Here is a 20125-nt window from a genome sequence, read left to right as displayed (position 1 = left end):
CTCAATGATTCGTAGATCTCCTCCCTTTAGTCCAGCAATAGATTTGCTTTTTCCAGATGCTTATCCACTGCACATAGTACGTGGAAATGGCACAGAAGACTGGTTGCGGATGCGAAGAGCTCTTCAACAAAGGCCAATTCGCAGCAATCCTTGTCGGTAATTATAACTTTCGTTTTGGAAATGTCATTGTGCTAAAAATGGAAAAATTGATTTTGTATTAGATACGTTTCAGATGAACAAGTTAACCAACAAAATACCTCAGTGAAGATCTTCAGGCCAGCTTGGATTGCTTCTGTAGTTTCTTCTTTAAGAAACGGGACATCTTCGTTTTGCTTAGCTTGTATGTCCCATCCAATTGTAGAACTTCTCCGTACTTTTTATATAAGTCTCTTTGTGCCTTCAACTGCATATGTATCATGCTGATGACGTAATCTTCGTCATGCACAACTTTTGTCACGTTATCAGGAGTGTTTGCGTACGTGCTCAAAAGAGTAGCAGCGTTGATCCACTCGTCTCGGGGTAGTCCTTAAAAAATTGAAGTGAGCTAATTAACTTTGGTATATAATAAAATATGTCTAACTTTTACTACCTATGCACTTCTGCTTTGTGTTTTGTAGATCTTTAGAGGACCGGTGAGTTCAAAATTGAACTTGGAGCTCGTGGGATCCGTCCAGGGACGCCATCTGCTTTAAGAGCTTTTTCAGCATACACTAGTGTTTCTGGGGCAATGTTTCTAATTTAGAAAATAGAATTTTTTTTTTTTCAATGCATTACTTGTTATAGATTTTTAGTTACCTTGAAACTGGATAACTCGAAATGAGTTCTTCGGAAACAGGATATCAGCTGTGCTCCATGTGTGCCCTTTTAACACGATAACGAGAAGAAAATATGTCGAAAACGACACGAAAACCAAAGGGACACTTACAGGAGTACACATTCTGGTTTGCACGGATACCCGCTGACCGACCACAAGTTTACCGGAATGACAGCACAAAATGTTAGCACTTTGTTAAACATATTTTGGATCAATTTTATTTGATCCATTTTTCTTATTGTGGGATTTCACAGTTCGCCGTTCACCGAAACGTACGGGTGAGAATGAAACTTCCTTCAAATCCCGTATAACCGATTCAACTTCATCCATATTTTCGAAAACCCGACCAACATGGATAGAAGACAGAATTTGAGCGGCAGAGATGGAATGCGAAGCCATTTCCGTAGGTAACAAAATGTAAAATTGAATTACGCAAGCCCAAGCGAAGTGTGTTTACATATGGAGTTTCCTCCTCCCTACGATTATGGTTCTTTTGTCGGTGTAATTTTTAAAATTAAATTGATCGCAGAGGAGTGAAGGAAATTCATCGGCAACATCATTTAATTTCAAACCGCCGCGGTAACCTGCTCTAGTCATTAGAAACGACATTAACCGAAAAACATAAACTGTTAACAAACTTCAGGAATTTTTGAACATTCGGCGGTAAAATCTTTAAACATTTACTTGATCCCAGGGGCAGAAAATAAAATTCATCAGTAACGGATGAATTTCTCCAAGTCAAGAATGTTTCAAATGTAAATAGCATTATTGTGTCATTTATTATTATTTCAAAATATAGATATATATATATAACCAGGGTTGGAAGCGATACTTTTAAAAAGTACCGCGGTAATTTTTTTCCAAGTACCGCAGGGTAACGGCAGCGGTAAAAATTTTTTTTTTGCATAATACGATGAAACTTCATGAAAATCACTTCTTTATTGATGTTATTTTATTATAACGAAATGTTGGCCCTTAAAACCAGTCAGCAATATTGCAGAGCCATTTTGTTTCATTCAGGTTTCCTTTGAGCCTTATCTTTTTCTTTCGAAGGAAACACTTATCGCACTTCTCACAGTATCGTTTTGTTTTGACTCCAAGACGAGTGCATTGCATGCACAAGAAAAATTAAAATTTCGGTCTCGTAATGTAATTAAGACCTAATAATTCGTAGGTTGCCACTTTACGATAGTTTTGTTTGAGTTTCTTTTAATGTTGCTGCAGTTCCTTGTGTTTTCAGGAAAGAACTACTTCGTTTCACTTTGAAATTCGTTTCACTTGGTATTGTCAGTTTCTTTGCATAGAAAATTGAAATTTTTGAAATTTTCTTTGTTATGTTTAATTGAAAGGTGTTTTGTGATGTTGCCTCTTAAATTGTCTACTGCTGATAGTGCCTTTGGCTTTACTTTGCACTGTCCAATAAGGCATTGATCATACGAAGTTCCCTTTCTCTTGCCTGGTCCAATTTATTTGATAAGCATTTTAGGATAGAGAATGATACGTTTTCGCCATCTAAAATTGAACTTGGATTTATACTGTGAATTAAATTGGTTGGTTTAAAGTTTCTTTCATGTTTCATTTTCTCACCTTTTTTCCCTTTTGTTTTTGATCGTGTAGAACTAGTTTTCGCCTCAGCAATGTTGGTGGATATGTCAAGAGATGGTTCAGAGACAATATCCATACTTGAATCAACTTCGGATATGTAATTATGATTAGTAGGAAATTCAAAATAACAATTTTGAATAGAAAAAAATTGATTTAACATAAGGCTAAAATAAACTAGACCATCATAGCCTATATCTCTCTTTAATAACTTGAAGTACACACAAAATAATAGCAACATTTCTTACAATATTCTATGGATGGCTGCAATACTTCAAAATTTTAAATACTGCTGCAATAGCAGCCATAAAACATTCCTAGTACTAGCCTAGATAAACCTGCAAAAGTGAGATGCAACATGTTAAGGGTACCATAGTAGCATTTGTCCGAAATTTAGACGTATTTGATTGATCGAGGTCCTTCAAACCCTGTGAACAACTTTGGAAATAGGAATAAAAAACGTTTTGAAATATTTTCTTGAAATGCAGTCTGCTAAAAACAGGAAAAAATTAATAGTCACATCGCTAGATGGCGTAAAAGTACCGTTGCCGATTTTTGGTATTTTTGCTAGCGGTAACGGTAGCGGTAACCATTGGAAAAAATACCGCGGTAGCGGTAGCGGTAGCGGTAATACCGCATTACCGCGGTACTATCGCGGTATTTTTTTTAACGCGGTAATCCAACCCTGTTATATAACATACAATTTACATCTGGGGTATGCAATTTCATTAGACATAGCAATAGCCATGGTGGGTGAATTTGCCATGTCGCCCCTGACTGTAGCATCCATTGTCATTGGCCAATAACCAATGGGGGGGGAGCCACCATGTCCCCGCATATAGGCCTGACATGGCGTATACGCTCTTACTGCCATGTCAACCTAACATGGCAATAGATTTTTCGACCTAAGAAGCATTTAGGATTGGTATTCTATGTCAAATTTTCAACTGCAATTAATAAAATTTTGTCTACACTTTAAATACTCTTTCTTCCAAGTAAAATTTGTTCTTCTGTGGTGGTAATTCCAACATGACTTGAAACGGTACTAAACTGCCAAACCTAGGATTGGCGGTGAAATAGGACTGAAACGAAATAGGACTGAAAATTTCCAGTCCTTTCCAGTTTCTACCGAAGAAATAGGACTGGGAGAAATAGGACTGACTTTTTAAAACTTTTAGGACAGTCCTATTTCTCCAGGACATCAGTCCTATTTCTCTATGCCATCAGTACTATTTCTCCTCGGCATCAGTCCTATTTCTCCTTAGAAATCGTCCTATTTATTTTATTTTGCTCCAATAGGAACGATATGCCTCTAATCCGGTAAGCAACATATTGCTTAAGAGCGTCGGCTTATATCCATTTCCCTTTGTATAAGGCCGATGGTGTTTGATAACGCATTACTTAAATGGTTCACCAAACATTTATCTATTATCCTATTTAAATTTAAATTGCAGGGGTCCATAAATATGTTATATCTAATATAGTTCATTTAATAAAATACTACTACGGCCACACCAGAAATATTTATTACATTTTTCTTACTTTTTAGTGCATAAATAACTTTTCCAGTTGCAGTCATGTTGTACTTGCTCATACAACTATCAGCGACGATAAGCAATCAAGTCTTACCACATCGGTAGCACTCTAAGCTGTGCCACGGATAGTCCTGTGTTCGATTCCCCGTGGTTGCATTTCTTCTGAGGTTTTTAATAACATTTGCGGTTAAGTTAACTATTAATAGTAGAAGAATGTTAATGAATCCTATGAAATGAAATCTAGTTCCTCACCAGGAGCAAGAAGAACTGTTGAGATACAAGAGAATGGATGAGAGAGGAGATGGTAGATAATGGTAGATGGGCGAAAAATAAATTATTTGTAATTTAACATTTTAACAATTCCTCAACCTCTTTACCAAGAAGAGGATTCTACACAGAAGTGGATGGCCAAGCATGACATAGCATTACTCATTAAGTGACGTATGTCAAAGGATTAAGTTAATACTTATATATAATAACATTTGTGAACTTTAATTTTTTGTAGCTGGTAAAATTCCTGGTGTGTTTGACGCGTTGAAAAGCTCGGCACCTAGCGAACTTCCAGCACTCATGGATTATATGGAGCGGAATTGGATTCAGGGCAAGTTCTGGACTCCTGAGAACTGGTCATGCTTCAACATCTTAACGCGTACCAATAACGACTGTGAAGGAATGCACCACCAATGGAAGAAGGTAATTTAAATTTAAACAATAATATGTAATGAATAATTAATAACAAGAATGTTTGTAGTTGGCAGGCGGATCTAATTTAAAATTCTACAAGATGAAAATGGTATTGCGGAAACTGGCCGAAGAAGTTTCCCTTACTAGCACGCTACTCTGCCATGACAAAATAAGGGCTCACCGGAAGAAAGAGACCCAACTTAATAATTCCATACTGTTCCAGCTTTGGGCGCGCTATCAAGATAATGAGGTATGTTTTCTAAATTTACAAGAAAGAAAAGTTTCCCTATAACTAATCATTGTTTTTGCAGCTATCTCCAATGGATCTACTAGAAGAAATTGTTTTAGAGCTTAGATCATCTTTTCCCGCTATTGTATCCTCACATGCCCTTAATGTTGGTATTAATAATATTGTAAGGACTCCAGAGAAACTTAAAGTTAAAAATAAGTTTAGTTAAGTATTTCGCACACTTGTTCATGTGTTTTTCACCCTCATTGACCTCCTTTTACTTGAATTTCCCTTTTATTGCCTTTTTCCGCTTGACCGAGGTGTCAACGACACAAACCTTATCAGTTGACCTCGCTTCCCCTCTTGACACTCTTTTCTATTTTATTTCCCACGCTAACTTTAGCGTCCCCACGCCAACTTTAGCATCATCGAGCTCAAAGTGTGGTATAAAACCCACGCCTGAGCTCTGCCTTTTTTTTTAGTCTTTCCACACATTGCCATCCGTGTAGTGGTGCAGTGGTGTAGCAGCATTTAGCCACATTTAAGTGTAGTTTGCTTTGTGTTAAAGTGCATTGTTAGTAGTGTTAAGTGTCGTGTAACCCTGACTGGAAAAGTGAATACACTGTGACCCAACACCCATCCACCGTGTTCCTTAATCTACCGCTACCGGTTCCCAGCCGAGACACTGCTCCCCCTCTTCCCGACGCCGCTGCCGCACCTCCGACGTCACTGCCGCACCTCCGACGCCGCTGCCGCACCTCCGACGCCACTGCCCGCCGCTGTACTGCCCGACGCCGCTGCCCGCCGCCGTACTATCCGACGCCGCGTCGCAACTTCTCCGCCCCCCTAAACCATGGCTTCCACGTAAGTACCTTCGCAACCCTATCCTTCCTTACTTTCTATAGCTGCTCTCTTCATATCCGGGCAGCCGACGTGACTGGCTGACGGATCCTAACCGACCCAATATCTGTGTACCACGCAACAAATTGAACAAAATATTAATTTAAGAAATTAACCTGACCGTTGTCAGTATTGTATTATTTGTGTGTGTGATAGTCCCCCAGTTGCGTCAGACGTGACTGGGTCTGATTATTGCAATATTAATGGTGAACTAGATATGTCTATAATTGAATAACATTTGTTTGTTTGTAACATGTATTTTATTTGACGAATGTTTATAAATTAACATACTTTATAAATAAACTTACATAATCTCAATTGACTTTTTTATTTTAATGTAATATGTAATGTAATACATTATGCTTGAATTATTACAATAATACTTGTTGTACAAGAGACGACTAATGTGCCGATTGATGGTTTGGTTCGTGGCCACAATTCCCGAGAAGATAATTGTTCTAAAAAAAATAAAATTGCAATAATTATACCAATATACTCCATATAACTACAAATGAATTTACCTTGTATGTTTAAATCCATCCAACCATTTACCAAACGAGTGATAAGAAAAAGCAAAAGCTTTCAAGCGTCCGAAAGAACGGTTTAAAAATTCGTTGATCAAAGCTCCCTATGAAAAAAGAAAAATAAAATTAATTAAAAAGGCAAAAAAAGAACTTAAGAAATAAAAAAACGTTAAACCGGCCTGAGTAAACTGTAAAAAAATTGCCAGGCAAAACCTTCAAAGAAGAAAAAGAAGAAAAAAAAATTTAGTAAAACATAGGCAAAGTTCAGTTGAAACACAATAAAAAGAATGCGTAAAAGCATTGAGTGACGTGAAGTAAAGTTACGTTACCCATAATTTGCAGATATAATTAAATAACTATCGTAAGTATTTCTAATCCTAGTCGGCCTGCGTCCCGACTAAGATATCTATCTAACTGCAGGTCCACTGACCTGGGTCAGACAATTGATTTCACGACGACACTGTGAAACCAATCCCGATACCTGTGCCCCTTGAGGTGACTAGTCTCAATGCCCTTATACTTAAATTAACAATGCCAGCAGTCGAACCGTTGCCTATCCGTTTTACCTATCCGTTCCGAGCCTGATACAATGTGTCCGGGTACGGTCCAGCACTAGTGAAATAAAAAATGTACTTACGGAAAAATGTACTACTTAGAAACAATCCGCAGCTGGGCAGGAACTGGGCAGGCCGCTAGACACGAACAACAGATGATTAGGCAGGGAAAGCAGCCATATCCACAAACTCCATCCACGGCACAATCACAGCACATTCGAAGCACCGACGACAACCTACACCATGAAGATCTAAATACTGACTGGCTGAAATGCTGAAACCGCATGTGAATTGGGAAGACAGAACTACCATTATTTCCCATTTCAGTAGTATTACTCTAAACACCAGTAATTGTTTTCTTCCCAAAAATTCTTTCATAGAATAATTATTAAAAACCTCAGAAGAAATGTAACCACGGAGAATCGAACACAGGACTAACTGTGTCACAGCTTAGAGCGCTACCGATATGTTAAGACTTGCTTGTTATTCATTGCTGATAGTTGTATGAGCAAGTACAACATGAATGCAACTGGAAAAGTTATTTATGTACTAAAAAGTAAGAAAAATTTAATAAATATTTCTGGTGTGGCTGTTGTAGTATTTTATTGAATGAACTGTATTAGATATAACATATTTCATGGACCCCAGCAATTTAAATTGAAATAGGATAAAAGATAAATGTTTGGTGAACCATTTAAGTAATGAGTTAACACCATCGGCTTTTTACAAAGGGAAATGGATATAAGCCGACGCTCTTACGCAATATGTTGCCTACCGGCTTGGGGGCATATCGTTCCTATTGGAACAAAATAAAATAAATAGGAGTATTTCTAAGGAGAAATAGTACTGATGCCAGGGAGAAATAGGGCCGATTGAATGGAGAAATAGGACTGTCCTAAAAGTTTAAAAAGTTAGTCGTATTTCTCCCAGTCCTATTTCTCCGGTAGAAATAGGACTGGAAATTTTCAGTCCTATTTCTCCAGTCCTCTTTCGTTTAAGTCCTATTTCACCGGTTACCTACGCCACCTATATGTAGACGTCTATTTGTCGAGTGCGTCTACAGTAGAAAAAGCAATGGCCGTAATCGGAACTGTACTGAAACTTTTTGCAGACGCAAAAATGGACTTAAGAAAATGGGTGACCAACAACAGTGAGCTGCGTAGATATCTACAAAAACAAAATTTAACAGAAGACTCAGCCAATTCACACTCGTGTCTAAAGCTAAACCCGCAGAAAGTACTCGGTGTAAGATGGAATACAAGCATGGATTGCTTTTATTTCAAGTCTGATGTGATTGTAGACGCAGCTACAAAAGTTAAAATTTTAACGAAGAGATCTTTCGCAAAAATTTCAACGAAACTGTTCGACCCACTTGGATTAATTGGACCCGTCACACTACAATTCAACCTTCTATTTCAAGAATTGTGGCAAGTCAAGATTGGATGGGACGATGAAGTGCCCAAAGAGACGGAGATCCAGTTCAGAACAATAGTTGAAGATCTCAAAGCAATTGAGAAGATACAAGTGCCAAGAATGATTTCTTTGGCACCAAACAAGCACATGCAAGAATTGCACATATTTTGCGACGCTTCAACAAAAGCATATGGTGCAGTGGCTTTCGCGAAATCGCAATATCCAAATTTCGTCCGCCTAATTTGTTGCAAGACAAGAGCAGCGCCACTTCCGAAGAATGAAGTATCGCTACCGAGACTAGAATTGCTTAGTGCCGAGCTCGGTAGTGTATTAGCTGAAAGACTTGTCAATGCAATTGACAAGGTCCAATGGAAAGTACATCTATGGACAGACTCAATGGCAACGTTAGGATGGATAAAAGGTGAGCCAACCCGTTGGAAACTGTTTGTCAGAAACAGAGTTGAGGCAATTAGAAGAAGGTCCAACCCAGAACAATGGAGACACTGCCCTGGGAAAGACAATCCAACAGACTACGCATCAAGAGGAACCACGGTCAAAAAACTGATTGCGGCTTCTTTTTGGTGGGGAGGTCCATCCTGGCTGATTTACGACGAAAAAGAATGGCCGCAACAAGGAAACCTGACATCAGAAGAAATGCAGTCGATGGAGATTGAGGCAAGATCCAAGAAAAGAATCGAAAGTCTTGCAGTTAGCAGCACCCTGGATTGGTTCGATGCATTGGCATCAAGAGCAAGCAGTTATCTGCGGTTTCTACGAACAATTGCCTGGATGTTTAGGCTTTTTAGAAGGGATTCGCTCGGTAAGGCAAACGAAACGGTCAGAGGGAAGGAAATACCATGCCTTTCTGTCCACGAAATCGCCACCGCCGAAAACTTTATTTTGAAGTTTATTCAAAAAAGGGCATTTCCAGAAATCTACGAATCGCATCAAGATGGAAAACCGCCTGGCAAACTGCTATGCAATCTGGAAACCTTAAGACCTATTTGGGATTGGCAAGACAAACTGATTCGAGTGACTGGAAGAGTAGGTCCAGCCTTAAAGGAATTGCTGATCGACACGCCGATTCTTCTCCCAGCAAGCGAGAAGATTGTGGACAAGATGATTCAATATCATCATGTCAAACGGAAACATGCCGGTGTCCAAGACACTTTGACGTTTTTACGAAATCATTTTTGGATAATTCGTGCCCGCCAACGGATAAAAAGTGTCATCAAACAGTGTGTGAAGTGTCAACAAGTGCAATCGCGTCCCTTCAATGAAGAAACAGCTTCAATGCCCTTGGATCGTACCAAGAGAGCACAACCCTTTGAAGTTATCGGGATTGACTACTTCGGACCAATGTACGTCTTAGAAGAAGTCATCCTAATTGAAAAAGACAGGGAAGGGAACGATATCGAGAAAACTCGTGTAGGAGAGAAAAAAGTGCATGCGTGTTTGTTTACTTGTGCTGTCACAAGAACCGTGCATTTGGAACTTGTGACTGATTTAACTGCCCAAACGTTTATGTACGCGTTAAGAAGAATGATGTCGCGTAGAGAAGATTGCAAGATTATCTACAGTGACAACACGTCAACATTTACATGTGCGGCAAAACTGATATCAGAAGACCCCACCCTAGCCAACTGGTTTTCAAGCAAGGGTATTACATGGAAATTCTCCCCCAGTCTAGCTCCATAGTGGGGGGGGGTTATGGGAGAGAATGGTGCGCTCCGTGAAAGAACCGTTAAGGAAAGGGTTGGGGAAAATGAAAGTGAGCTACGACCAGCTTCATACCATTTTGGTCGAAATCGAAGCTATCGTGAACTCACGGCCTCTCACTTATGTGTCTGGAGACGCACAATCATTTGAAGTTTTATCTCCTCAAAAGCTGCTGACTGGAAGGCAACCTGGTGCCACAACAGAGTCACCCGACTCTATGAAAATGAGCCGTATACGAACTTATCGAATGTAGATAAGAAAAGACGCGAGAACGCACTATATTCATGGTACAGGTATATTTGATACTGTTTGAATGTCCAACCTTAAGCGATTTCACTGTCGCAAAGGTAAGGGTACGAGAATTCCACGTGTTGGCGAAGTCGTCTTATTAAAAGAGCCGAACATCAAGCGAGTTTCATGGCCGACGGCCATTGTTACTGAACTTGTCCTGGCTACGACGGCAAGGTGAGAGCTGTTACCCTACGGCTACGATCGGAAAAGGAAACCACCCGAGGCATCCAGAATGTCTATCCTCTCGAAGTACAGGCCGATATCGACACACCAGTCTACGACGCTGAAGCCGGTGAAAAAGAGAAAACTACTTCCAAGAAGAAAAAGAAGAATCCACTCCGTAAGAAGAAATCGGAATCGCAGGAGGGAGCTGGCGATTCCGGCGGGGAGGATGTTGCGGATTCCCAAAATGAAAACAACCACGGGGTTTCCAGATTCGGAAGGCCCGTCAGAAGACCTGCTATTCTTCACATTTAGTTATTTTATTCATTATTATTTGCGTATGCCGCTAGGGGCGCTGTTTGACAGAGCCTTCTTAGTGGCTGATGTCGGCAATGTTCGACCCTTATTAATTTCCTCTTGACGAAAGCAGACGTCTTTTTTGTAAGTGCCGACAATTCAAATAAAAGAACTAGTGAAATCTCTTAGTGTTTTTGCTCCCTACCAACGTATTCTAAAGGTATCAAGTATTAAGTTAAGCTAATTTAATTTAAAGCTTCCCCTTAGGTATAGAATTCGTTACAACGAATTCTATAACACTATATTCACATTGAATGCACGTATATTTGATGCTGTTTGAATGTAGATATTGAAACTCACTGTATCACACTATATTCACATTGAATACACGTATATTTGATGCTTTTTGAATGTAGATATTGAAACTCACTGTATCACACTATATTCACATTGAATACACGTATATTTGATACTGTTTGAATGTAGATCATGAAACTGATTCTATAACACTATATTCACATTGAATACACGTATATTTGATGCTATATGAATGTAGATATTGAAACTCACTGTATCACACTATATTCACATTGAATACACGTATCTTTGATGCTGTTTGAATGTAGATATTGAAACTCACTGTATCACACTATATTCACATTGAATACACGTATATTTGATGCTGTTTGAATGTAGATATTGAAACTCACTGTATCACACTATATTCACATTGAATACACGTATATTTGATATTGTTTGAATGTAGATCATGAAACTGTTTCTATAACACTATATTCACATTGAATACACGTATATTTGATGCTGTTTGAATGTAGATATTAAAACTCACTGCATCACACTATATTCACATTGAATACACGTATATTTGATACTTTTTGAATGTAGATCATGAAACTGATTCTATAACACGATATTCACATTGAATACACGTATATTTGATGCTGTTTGAAAGTAGATATTGAAACTCACTGTATCACACTATATTCACATTGAATACACGTATATTTGATGCTGTTTGAATGTAGATCAGGAAACTGATTCTATAACACTATATTCACATTGAATACACGTATATTTGATAATGTTTGAATGTACATCATAAAACTGATTCTATAACACTATATTCAAATCGAATACACGTATATTTGATGCAGTTTGAATGTAGATGTTGAAACTCACTGTATCACACTATATTCACTTTGAATACACGTATATTTTATGCTGTTTGAATGTAGATATTGAAACGCACTGTATCACACTATTTTCACATTGAATACATGTATATTTGATGGTGTTTGAAAGTAGATATTGAAACTCACTGTATCACACTATATTCACATTGAATGCACGTATATTTGATACTGTTTGAATGTAGATCGTTGAAACTGATTCTATAACACTATATTCACATTAAATACACGTATATTTGATGATGTTTGAATGTAGATATTTAAACTTACTGTATCATACTATATTCACATTGAATACACGTATATTTGATACTGTTTTGAATGTAGATCATGAAATTGATTCCATAACACTATATTCACATTGAATACACGTATATTTGATACTGTTTGAATGTAGATCATAAATCTGATTCTATAACACTATATTCACATTGAATACACGTATATTTGATGCTGTTTGAATGTAGATATTGAAACTCACTGTATCACACTACATTCACATTGAATACACGTATATTTGATACTTTTTGAATGTAGATCATGAAACTGATTCTATAACACTATATTCACATTGAATACAGGTATATTTGATGCTGTTTGAATGTAGCTATTGAAACTCACTATATCAAACTGTATTCACTTTCAATAAACGTATATTTGATGCTGTTTGAATGTAGATATTGAAACTCACTGTATCACACTATATTCACATTGAAGATTGGCGGAGAAAAAGGCCCAGACGAAAAAGGCCCAGACGAAAAAGGCCCGCGAAAAAGGCCCATACGAAAAAGGCCCAGACGAAAAAGGCCCACTTTTTTCCAAATTGAAAAGTGGGCCTTTTTCTCCATTGGACTGGGCCTTTTTCTCCGTTAAATTTCCAAATTCCTACAATCTTTAACATGTTTTTAAAAAATATTTCCCACCTCCTATTCCGTGGAAGTTGGAATGTACAAAGGTTGCTGAAACCGTGACTTTCAATAAGGTTTGCCGATGAAACAATGTTAGCGTTTGTACGCTAGGTAATTTATATTTTTTTATTCGGTAGCAATCTGATTTTGAATTATGTTATTATATATCTATTGCTAATATCCCGTTAAATAAAGTTCATTTTTCACAATTTTTGTTTATTGAACTACTATAGCTGCTTTAAATATAATATAAGAAATACATGTTTTTCGCACTTATCGTGTGAAATTTATATAGTAGTTTTGAAAGTAAAAAAAGAATATTATAATTCAATATTGATTCTCATACCATTTATTTCCTTATCACATTTTCAATTCTTCACACAATTACAAAGAGCCAAATTAATGTATTAAAATCATAACCTACTGCTATAACTATGCCAGCTAGGCGGTGACTGCTGACTGGGATTGGAGCGCTTTTCACCCAAGCAATAAATATTTCGAGCAAAACAGGAATATTTGATTTGCCTAGGAACGTCTATGAGTAAAACTTAAATAGTTAATGCATTGCTTTTGTTACAGAGCAACCTTTTGTTAAAGAATAACGTCACCTTTAGTACGAGAGAACCATCTACGTCTCTGGTAAGAACGCGCGCTTTTCCAGCAATTATAAATGATTTTTTACGTTCTTCGTGTCTTGTTTTCCCCCTTATGCACATTTTCTAGCATCTATTGGTTACCTTATTACACACACATACTACAGTGAAATATAAGGAAGCTTTGCACTTGACGTTAACAAAGCTACTAACAATTACAAATCCATTGTAATTATTTTATACCATGAAGAACTTTTTTTATGGGAGTCTGTTATTACTGAAGACACTAAACCTTTTAAAATGAATCTTAGATTTTGTTTCTTTAAATTTTCCACGGTCATGGAAAGCATGCTAGTGTATTGTTATAAAAAACTATCACGACATGGCTTGCACATGAAAGAACACGAGTTTAGCTCGTCCATGAGACAGTATCATTATTTCATACGATAAATTTGCCTGTTTTTCTTTGGTTTATTCACTTAATGTTCTTTCTTTTCAGTTTAATTTTTCTTAATGTTGGTTTGTCTTTTTTTCTGTAGTTATTGTTTTCTCTTTTCCTTTTCTTCGTTTCGTTCAGCGCAATTTATGTTACTTTCTGATTTGATCTCGTTCATTAATTGATTTGGCAAGCAATTCCACATAGTCTTTTACCTATTGCAATACAGAAAGGTTAAAAGTTTTGAAGATCTTACAAATATTTTTGTCAAATTGAAAGTTTACCCGAAAACCTTCAGCTATTTGCAGAGCACCATTTCATGCCTGTTTCTCTTCAATACTTCTTGCATTTGAACTTCAGCTTGGCCTACCAAGATTTTCATTTTTGGTTTAAGTTTTATTTTCTTTCATTTTAATCGTTGCCACTTCTGGATCTGAAGTGGTCTTTTTCAGAATGGGTGAGGAATTAGATAGTTCTCCAAAATCACATTTGCTGGAAACTAGGCAGCCTTCACTGTTAAAAATTGGTGTTGGCAGTGTACTTGCTAGTCTTGGTTTAGGAATTTCTGTTTTAACAAACTCTGAAAGACCAGAGGTTGATGACACAGAAGCTGCCTTGGTGGCTCAAGCATGTTTGGCAATTCAGGACCTCTTCTTCTTACTTTTCCTTTTTAATTTCTTGTTCATTCCCTCTAACTTCCGTTTAAGTTTGATTTTCGTTGTCTTATCAGACAATTCCAGCTTTTTCCCTGAAAATCAATGGAATAAACTGGCCGGTCTTCCTTAAATGTAAATGTTAACACATACCTGTTAAGTGTGAGGTGTTCATTCGGTTTATGTTCTTTCTTTTCAGTTTTCTTTTTCTTAATGTTTGCTTTTCTCGTTTTCTCTTGTTATTCCTTTCTCTTTTCCTATTCTTCGATGCGTTCAGCCAACTTCTTTTACAATTTGATTTGATTTCATCTTGTTTCTTAATAGATTTAGCAAGCAATTCCACACACAACACCAATTTTTAACAGTGAAGGCTGCCTAGTTTCCAGCAAATGTGATTTTGGAGAACTATCTAATTCCTCACCCATTCTGAAAAAGACCACTTTATATCCAGAAGTGGCAACGATTAAAATGAAAGAAAATAAAACTTAAACCAAAAATGAATATCTTGGTAGGCCAAGCTGAAGCTGAGAATGCAAGAAGCATTGAAGAAAAACCGGCATGAAACGGTGCTCTGCAAATAGCTGAAGGTTTTCAGGTAAACTTTCAATTTGACAAAAATATTTGTGAGATCTTCAAAACTTTTAACCTTTCTGTATTGCAATAGGTAAAAGACTATGTGGAATTGCTTACCAAATCAATTAATGAACGAGATCAAATCAGAAAGTAACATAAATTGCGCTGAACGAATCGAAGAAAAGGAAAAGAGAAAGGAATAACAACAGAAAAAGAGAAAAGCCAACATTAAGAAAAATAAAACTGAAAAGAAAGAACATAAAGTGAATAAACTAAAGAAAAAAGGCAAATTTACCGTATGAAAGACTGATACTGACTCATGGATGAGCTAAACTCTTGTTCTTTCATGTGCAGCCATGTCGTGATAGTTTTATAGAAAAATACACTGGTATGCCTTCCATGATCGTGGAAAATTTGAAGAAAAAATATCTTAGATTCATTTAAAAAGGTTTAGTGTCTTCACTAATAACAGACTCATTTAAAAAAAAAGTCCGTCATGGTAGAAAATTGATTTGTCATTATTAGTAGCTTTGTTAACGTAAAGTGTAAAGCTTCCTTATATCTCAATGTATTATGTGATGTGTAATTAGGTAATCAATAGCTGCTTGAAAATGTGCAAAAGGTGAAAACAGGACACGAAGAACGAACAGAATTACTTATAGCAGTAGGTTATGATTTTAATATATTTATTGGGCTCTTTGTAATTGTTAAAAGAATTGAAAATGTATAAGGAATAAATGGTATTAGAATCAATATTGAATTACATAATCTTTGTTTTGGTCCTTGCCTCAGACGATAATTTAAGTTTGTAATATTATTCCTATAAACATTATTTATCAAATGTTAATGATAATAAACTAGTCTTCGTGGTAACATATATTTTTGTTCCCAGCAACCACAAAAGCCCCGCGGAACTCATTCAGTTTCCGTATTCCCAACGAATCAGTGGTCTTTACCTATGGCATAAGTATCGACAAAAAGAAGCTATATGGGAGATGGACTGGGGGTTGGGGGAATAATGAAAGAGGGTGGACAGAACAAGGCTAAGTGCGAAAAACATTTATTTTTTGTATTATATTTAAAAAAGCGATGGTAGTTCAATAAACAAAAATTGTGAAAAATGAACTTTATTAAACGGGATATTAGCAATATATAAATACTAATATAATCCGAAATTAGATTGCAACTGAATAAATAATCAAGGATTAACTAGCGTACAAACGCTAACATTGTTTGATCTCTGCAAACCTTAAAGAAAATCACGGTTTCAGCAACCTTTGTACATTCCAAATTCCACGGAATAGGAGGTGGGAAATACAATTTTCGAAACAAACATAAAGTTTGTAAGAAAATGGAAATTGAGCGGAGAAAAAGGCCCAGTCCAATGGAGAAAAAGGCCCACTTTTGAATTTGGAAAAAAGTGGGCCTTTTTCGTATGGGCCTTTTTCGTCTGGGCCTTTTTCGCGGGCCTTTTTCGTCTGGGCCTTTTTCGTCTGGGCCTTTTTCTCCGACCTCCTTCAATGTGAATACAATGTGATACAGTGAGTTTGAATATCTACATTCAAACAGCATCAAATATACGTGTATTCAATGTGAATATAGTGTTATAGAATCAGTTTCATGATCTACATTCAAACAGCATCAAATATACGTGTATTCAATGTGAATATAGTGTTATAGAATCAGTTTCATGATCTACATTCAAACAGTATCAAATATACGTGTATTCAATGTGAATATAGTGTTATAGAATCAGTTTCATGATCTACATTCAAACAGTATCAAATATACGTGTATTCAATGTGAATATAGTGATATAGAATCAGTTTCATGATCTACATTCAAACAGTATCAAATATACGTGTATTCATTGTGAATATAGTGTTATACAATCAGTTTCAATATCTACATTCAAACAGCATCAAATATACGTGTATTCAATGTGAATATAGTGTTATAGAATCAGTTTCATGATCTACATTCAAACAGTATCAAATATACGTGTATTCAATTTCAATATAGTGTTATAGAATAAGTTTCATGATCTACATTCAAACAGTATCAAATATACGTGTATTCAATGTGAATATAGTGTTATAGAATCAGTTTCATGATATACATTCAAACAGCATCAAATATACGTGTATTCAATGTGAATATAGTGTTATAGAATCAGTTTCATGATCTACATTCAAACAGCATCAAATATACGTGTATTCAATGTGAATATAGTGTTATAGAATCAGTTTCATGATCTACATTCAAACAGCATCAAATATACGTGTATTCAATGTGAATATAGTGTGATACAGTGAGTTTCAATATCTACATTCAAACAGCATCAAATATACGTGTATTCAATGTGAATATAGTGTTATAGAATCAGTTTCATGATCTACATTCAAACAGTATCAAATATACGTGTATTCAATGTGAATATAGTGTTATAGAATCAGTTTCATGATCTACATTCAAACAGTATCAAATATACGTGTATTCAATGTGAATATAGTGTTATAGAATCAGTTTCATGATCTACATTCAAACAGTATCAAATATACGTGTATTCAATGTGAATATAGTGTGATACAGTGAGTTTCATGATCTACATTCAAACAGCATCAAATATACGTGTATTCATTGTGAATATAGTGTGATACAATGAGTTTCATATCTACATTCAAACAGCATCAAATATACGTGTATTCAATGTGAATATAGTGTTATAGAATCAGTTTCATGATCTACATTCAAACAGTATCAAATATACGTGTATTCAATGTGAATATAGTGTGATACAGTGAGTTTCAATATCTACATTCAAACAGCATCAAATATACGTGTATTCAATGTGAATATAGTGTGATACAGTGAGTTTCAATATCTACATTCAAACAGCATCAAATATACGTGTATTCAATGTGAATATAGTGTTATAGAATCAGTTTCATGATCTACATTCAAACAGTATCAAATATACGTGTATTCAATGTGAATATAGTGTGATACAGTGAGTTTCATGATCTACATTCAAACAGCATCAAATATACGTGTATTCAATGTGAATATAGTGTTATAGAATCAGTATCATGATCTACATTCAAACAGCATCAAATATACGTGTATTCAATGTGAATATAGTGTTATAGAATCAGTTTCATGATCTACATTCAAACAGTATCAAATATACGTGTATTCAATGTGAATATAGTGTTATAGAATCAGTTTCATGATCTACATTCAAACAGTATCAAATATACGTGTATTCAATGTGAATATAGTGTTATAGAATCAGTTTCATGATCTACATTCAAACAGTATCAAATATACGTGTATTCAATGTGAATATAGTGTTATAGAATCAGTTTCATGATCTACATTCAAACAGTATCAAATATACGTGTATTCAATGTGAATATAGTGTTATAGAATCAGTTTCATGATCTACATTCAAACAGCATCAAATATACGTGTATTCAATGTGAATATAGTGTTATAGAATCAGTTTCAATATCTACATTCAAACAGTATCAAATATACGTGTATTCAATGTGAATATAGTGTTATAGAATCAGTTTCATGATCTACATTCAAACAGCATCAAATATACGTGTATTCAATGTGAATATAGTGTTATAGAATCAGTTTCATGATCTACATTCAAACAGTATCAAATATACGTGTATTCAATGTGAATATAGTGTTATAGAATCAGTTTCATGATCTACATTCAAACAGCATCAAATATACGTGTATTCAATGTGAATATAGTGTTATAGAATCAGTTTCATGATCTACATTCAAACAGTATCAAATATACGTGTATTCAATGTGAATACAATGTGATACAGTGAGTTTCAATATCTACATTCAAACAGCATCAAATATACGTGTATTCAATGTGAATATAGTGTTATAGAATCAGTTTCATGATCTACATTCAAACAGTATCAAATATACGTGTATTCAATGTGAATATAGTGTTATACAGTGAGTTTCAATATCTACATTCAAACAGCATCAAATATACGTGTATTCAATGTGAATATAGTGTGATACAGTGAGTTTCAATATCTACATTCAAACAGCATCAAATATACGTGTATTCAATGTGAATATAGTGTTATAGAATCAGTTTCATGATCTACATTCAAACAGTATCAAATATACGTGTATTCAATGTGAATATAGTGTGATACAGTGAGTTTCATGATCTACATTCAAACAGCATCAAATATACGTGTATTCAATGTGATACAGCGAGTTTCAATATCTACATTCAAACAGCATCAAATATACGTGTATTCAATGTGAATATAGTGTTATAGAATCAGTTTCATGATCTACATTCAAACAGTATCAAATATACGTGTATTCAATGTGAATATAGTGTTATAGAATCAGTTTCATGATCTACATTCAAACAGCATCAAATATACGTATATTCAATGTGAATATAGAGTTATAGAATCAGTTTCATGATCTACATTCAAACAGTATCAAATATAAGTGTATTCAATGTGAATATAGTGTATAGTAAGATACAGTGAGTTTCATATCTACATTCAAACAGAATCAAATATACGTGTATTCAATGTGAATACAGTGTGATACAGTGAGTTTTAATATCTACATTCAAACAGCATCAAATATCCGTGTATTCAATGTGAATATAGTCTTATAGAATCAGTTTCATGATCTACATTCAAACAGTATCAAATATACGTGTATTCAATGTGAATATAGTGTGATACATTGAGTTTCAATATCTATATTCAAACAGCATCAAATATACGTGTATTCAATGTGAATATAGTGTGATACAGTGAGTTTCAATATCTACATTCAAACAGCATCAAATATACGTGTATTCAATGTGAATATAGTGTTATAGAATCAGTTTCATGATCTACATTCAAACAGTATCAAATATACGTGTATTCAATGTGAATATAGTGTTATAGAATCAGTTTCTTGATCTACATTCAAACAGTATCAAATATACGTGTATTCAATGTTAATATAGT

The 20125-nt window shown here is 35.5% G+C and overlaps 1 protein-coding gene across 1 annotated transcript; it reads left to right on the top strand.

The window, feature by feature from the left end:
• Window positions 1-8105: 8105 nt before the first annotated feature.
• LOC130689320 (uncharacterized) lies at window positions 8106-9953 on the top strand. Its single transcript, XM_057512322.1, has one exon. It carries the CDS (start codon window positions 8106-8108, stop codon window positions 9951-9953), a length of 1848 nt encoding a protein of 615 aa, XP_057368305.1.
• Window positions 9954-20125: the final 10172 nt, after the last annotated feature.

The sequence above is a fragment of the Daphnia carinata genome, chromosome 10 (assembly GCF_022539665.2).
Source record: "Daphnia carinata strain CSIRO-1 chromosome 10, CSIRO_AGI_Dcar_HiC_V3, whole genome shotgun sequence".
NCBI lineage: Eukaryota > Metazoa > Arthropoda > Branchiopoda > Diplostraca > Daphniidae > Daphnia > Daphnia carinata.
Note: the sequence above shows the minus strand (reverse complement) of the source record. Positions and strands in the feature narration are given on the sequence as shown.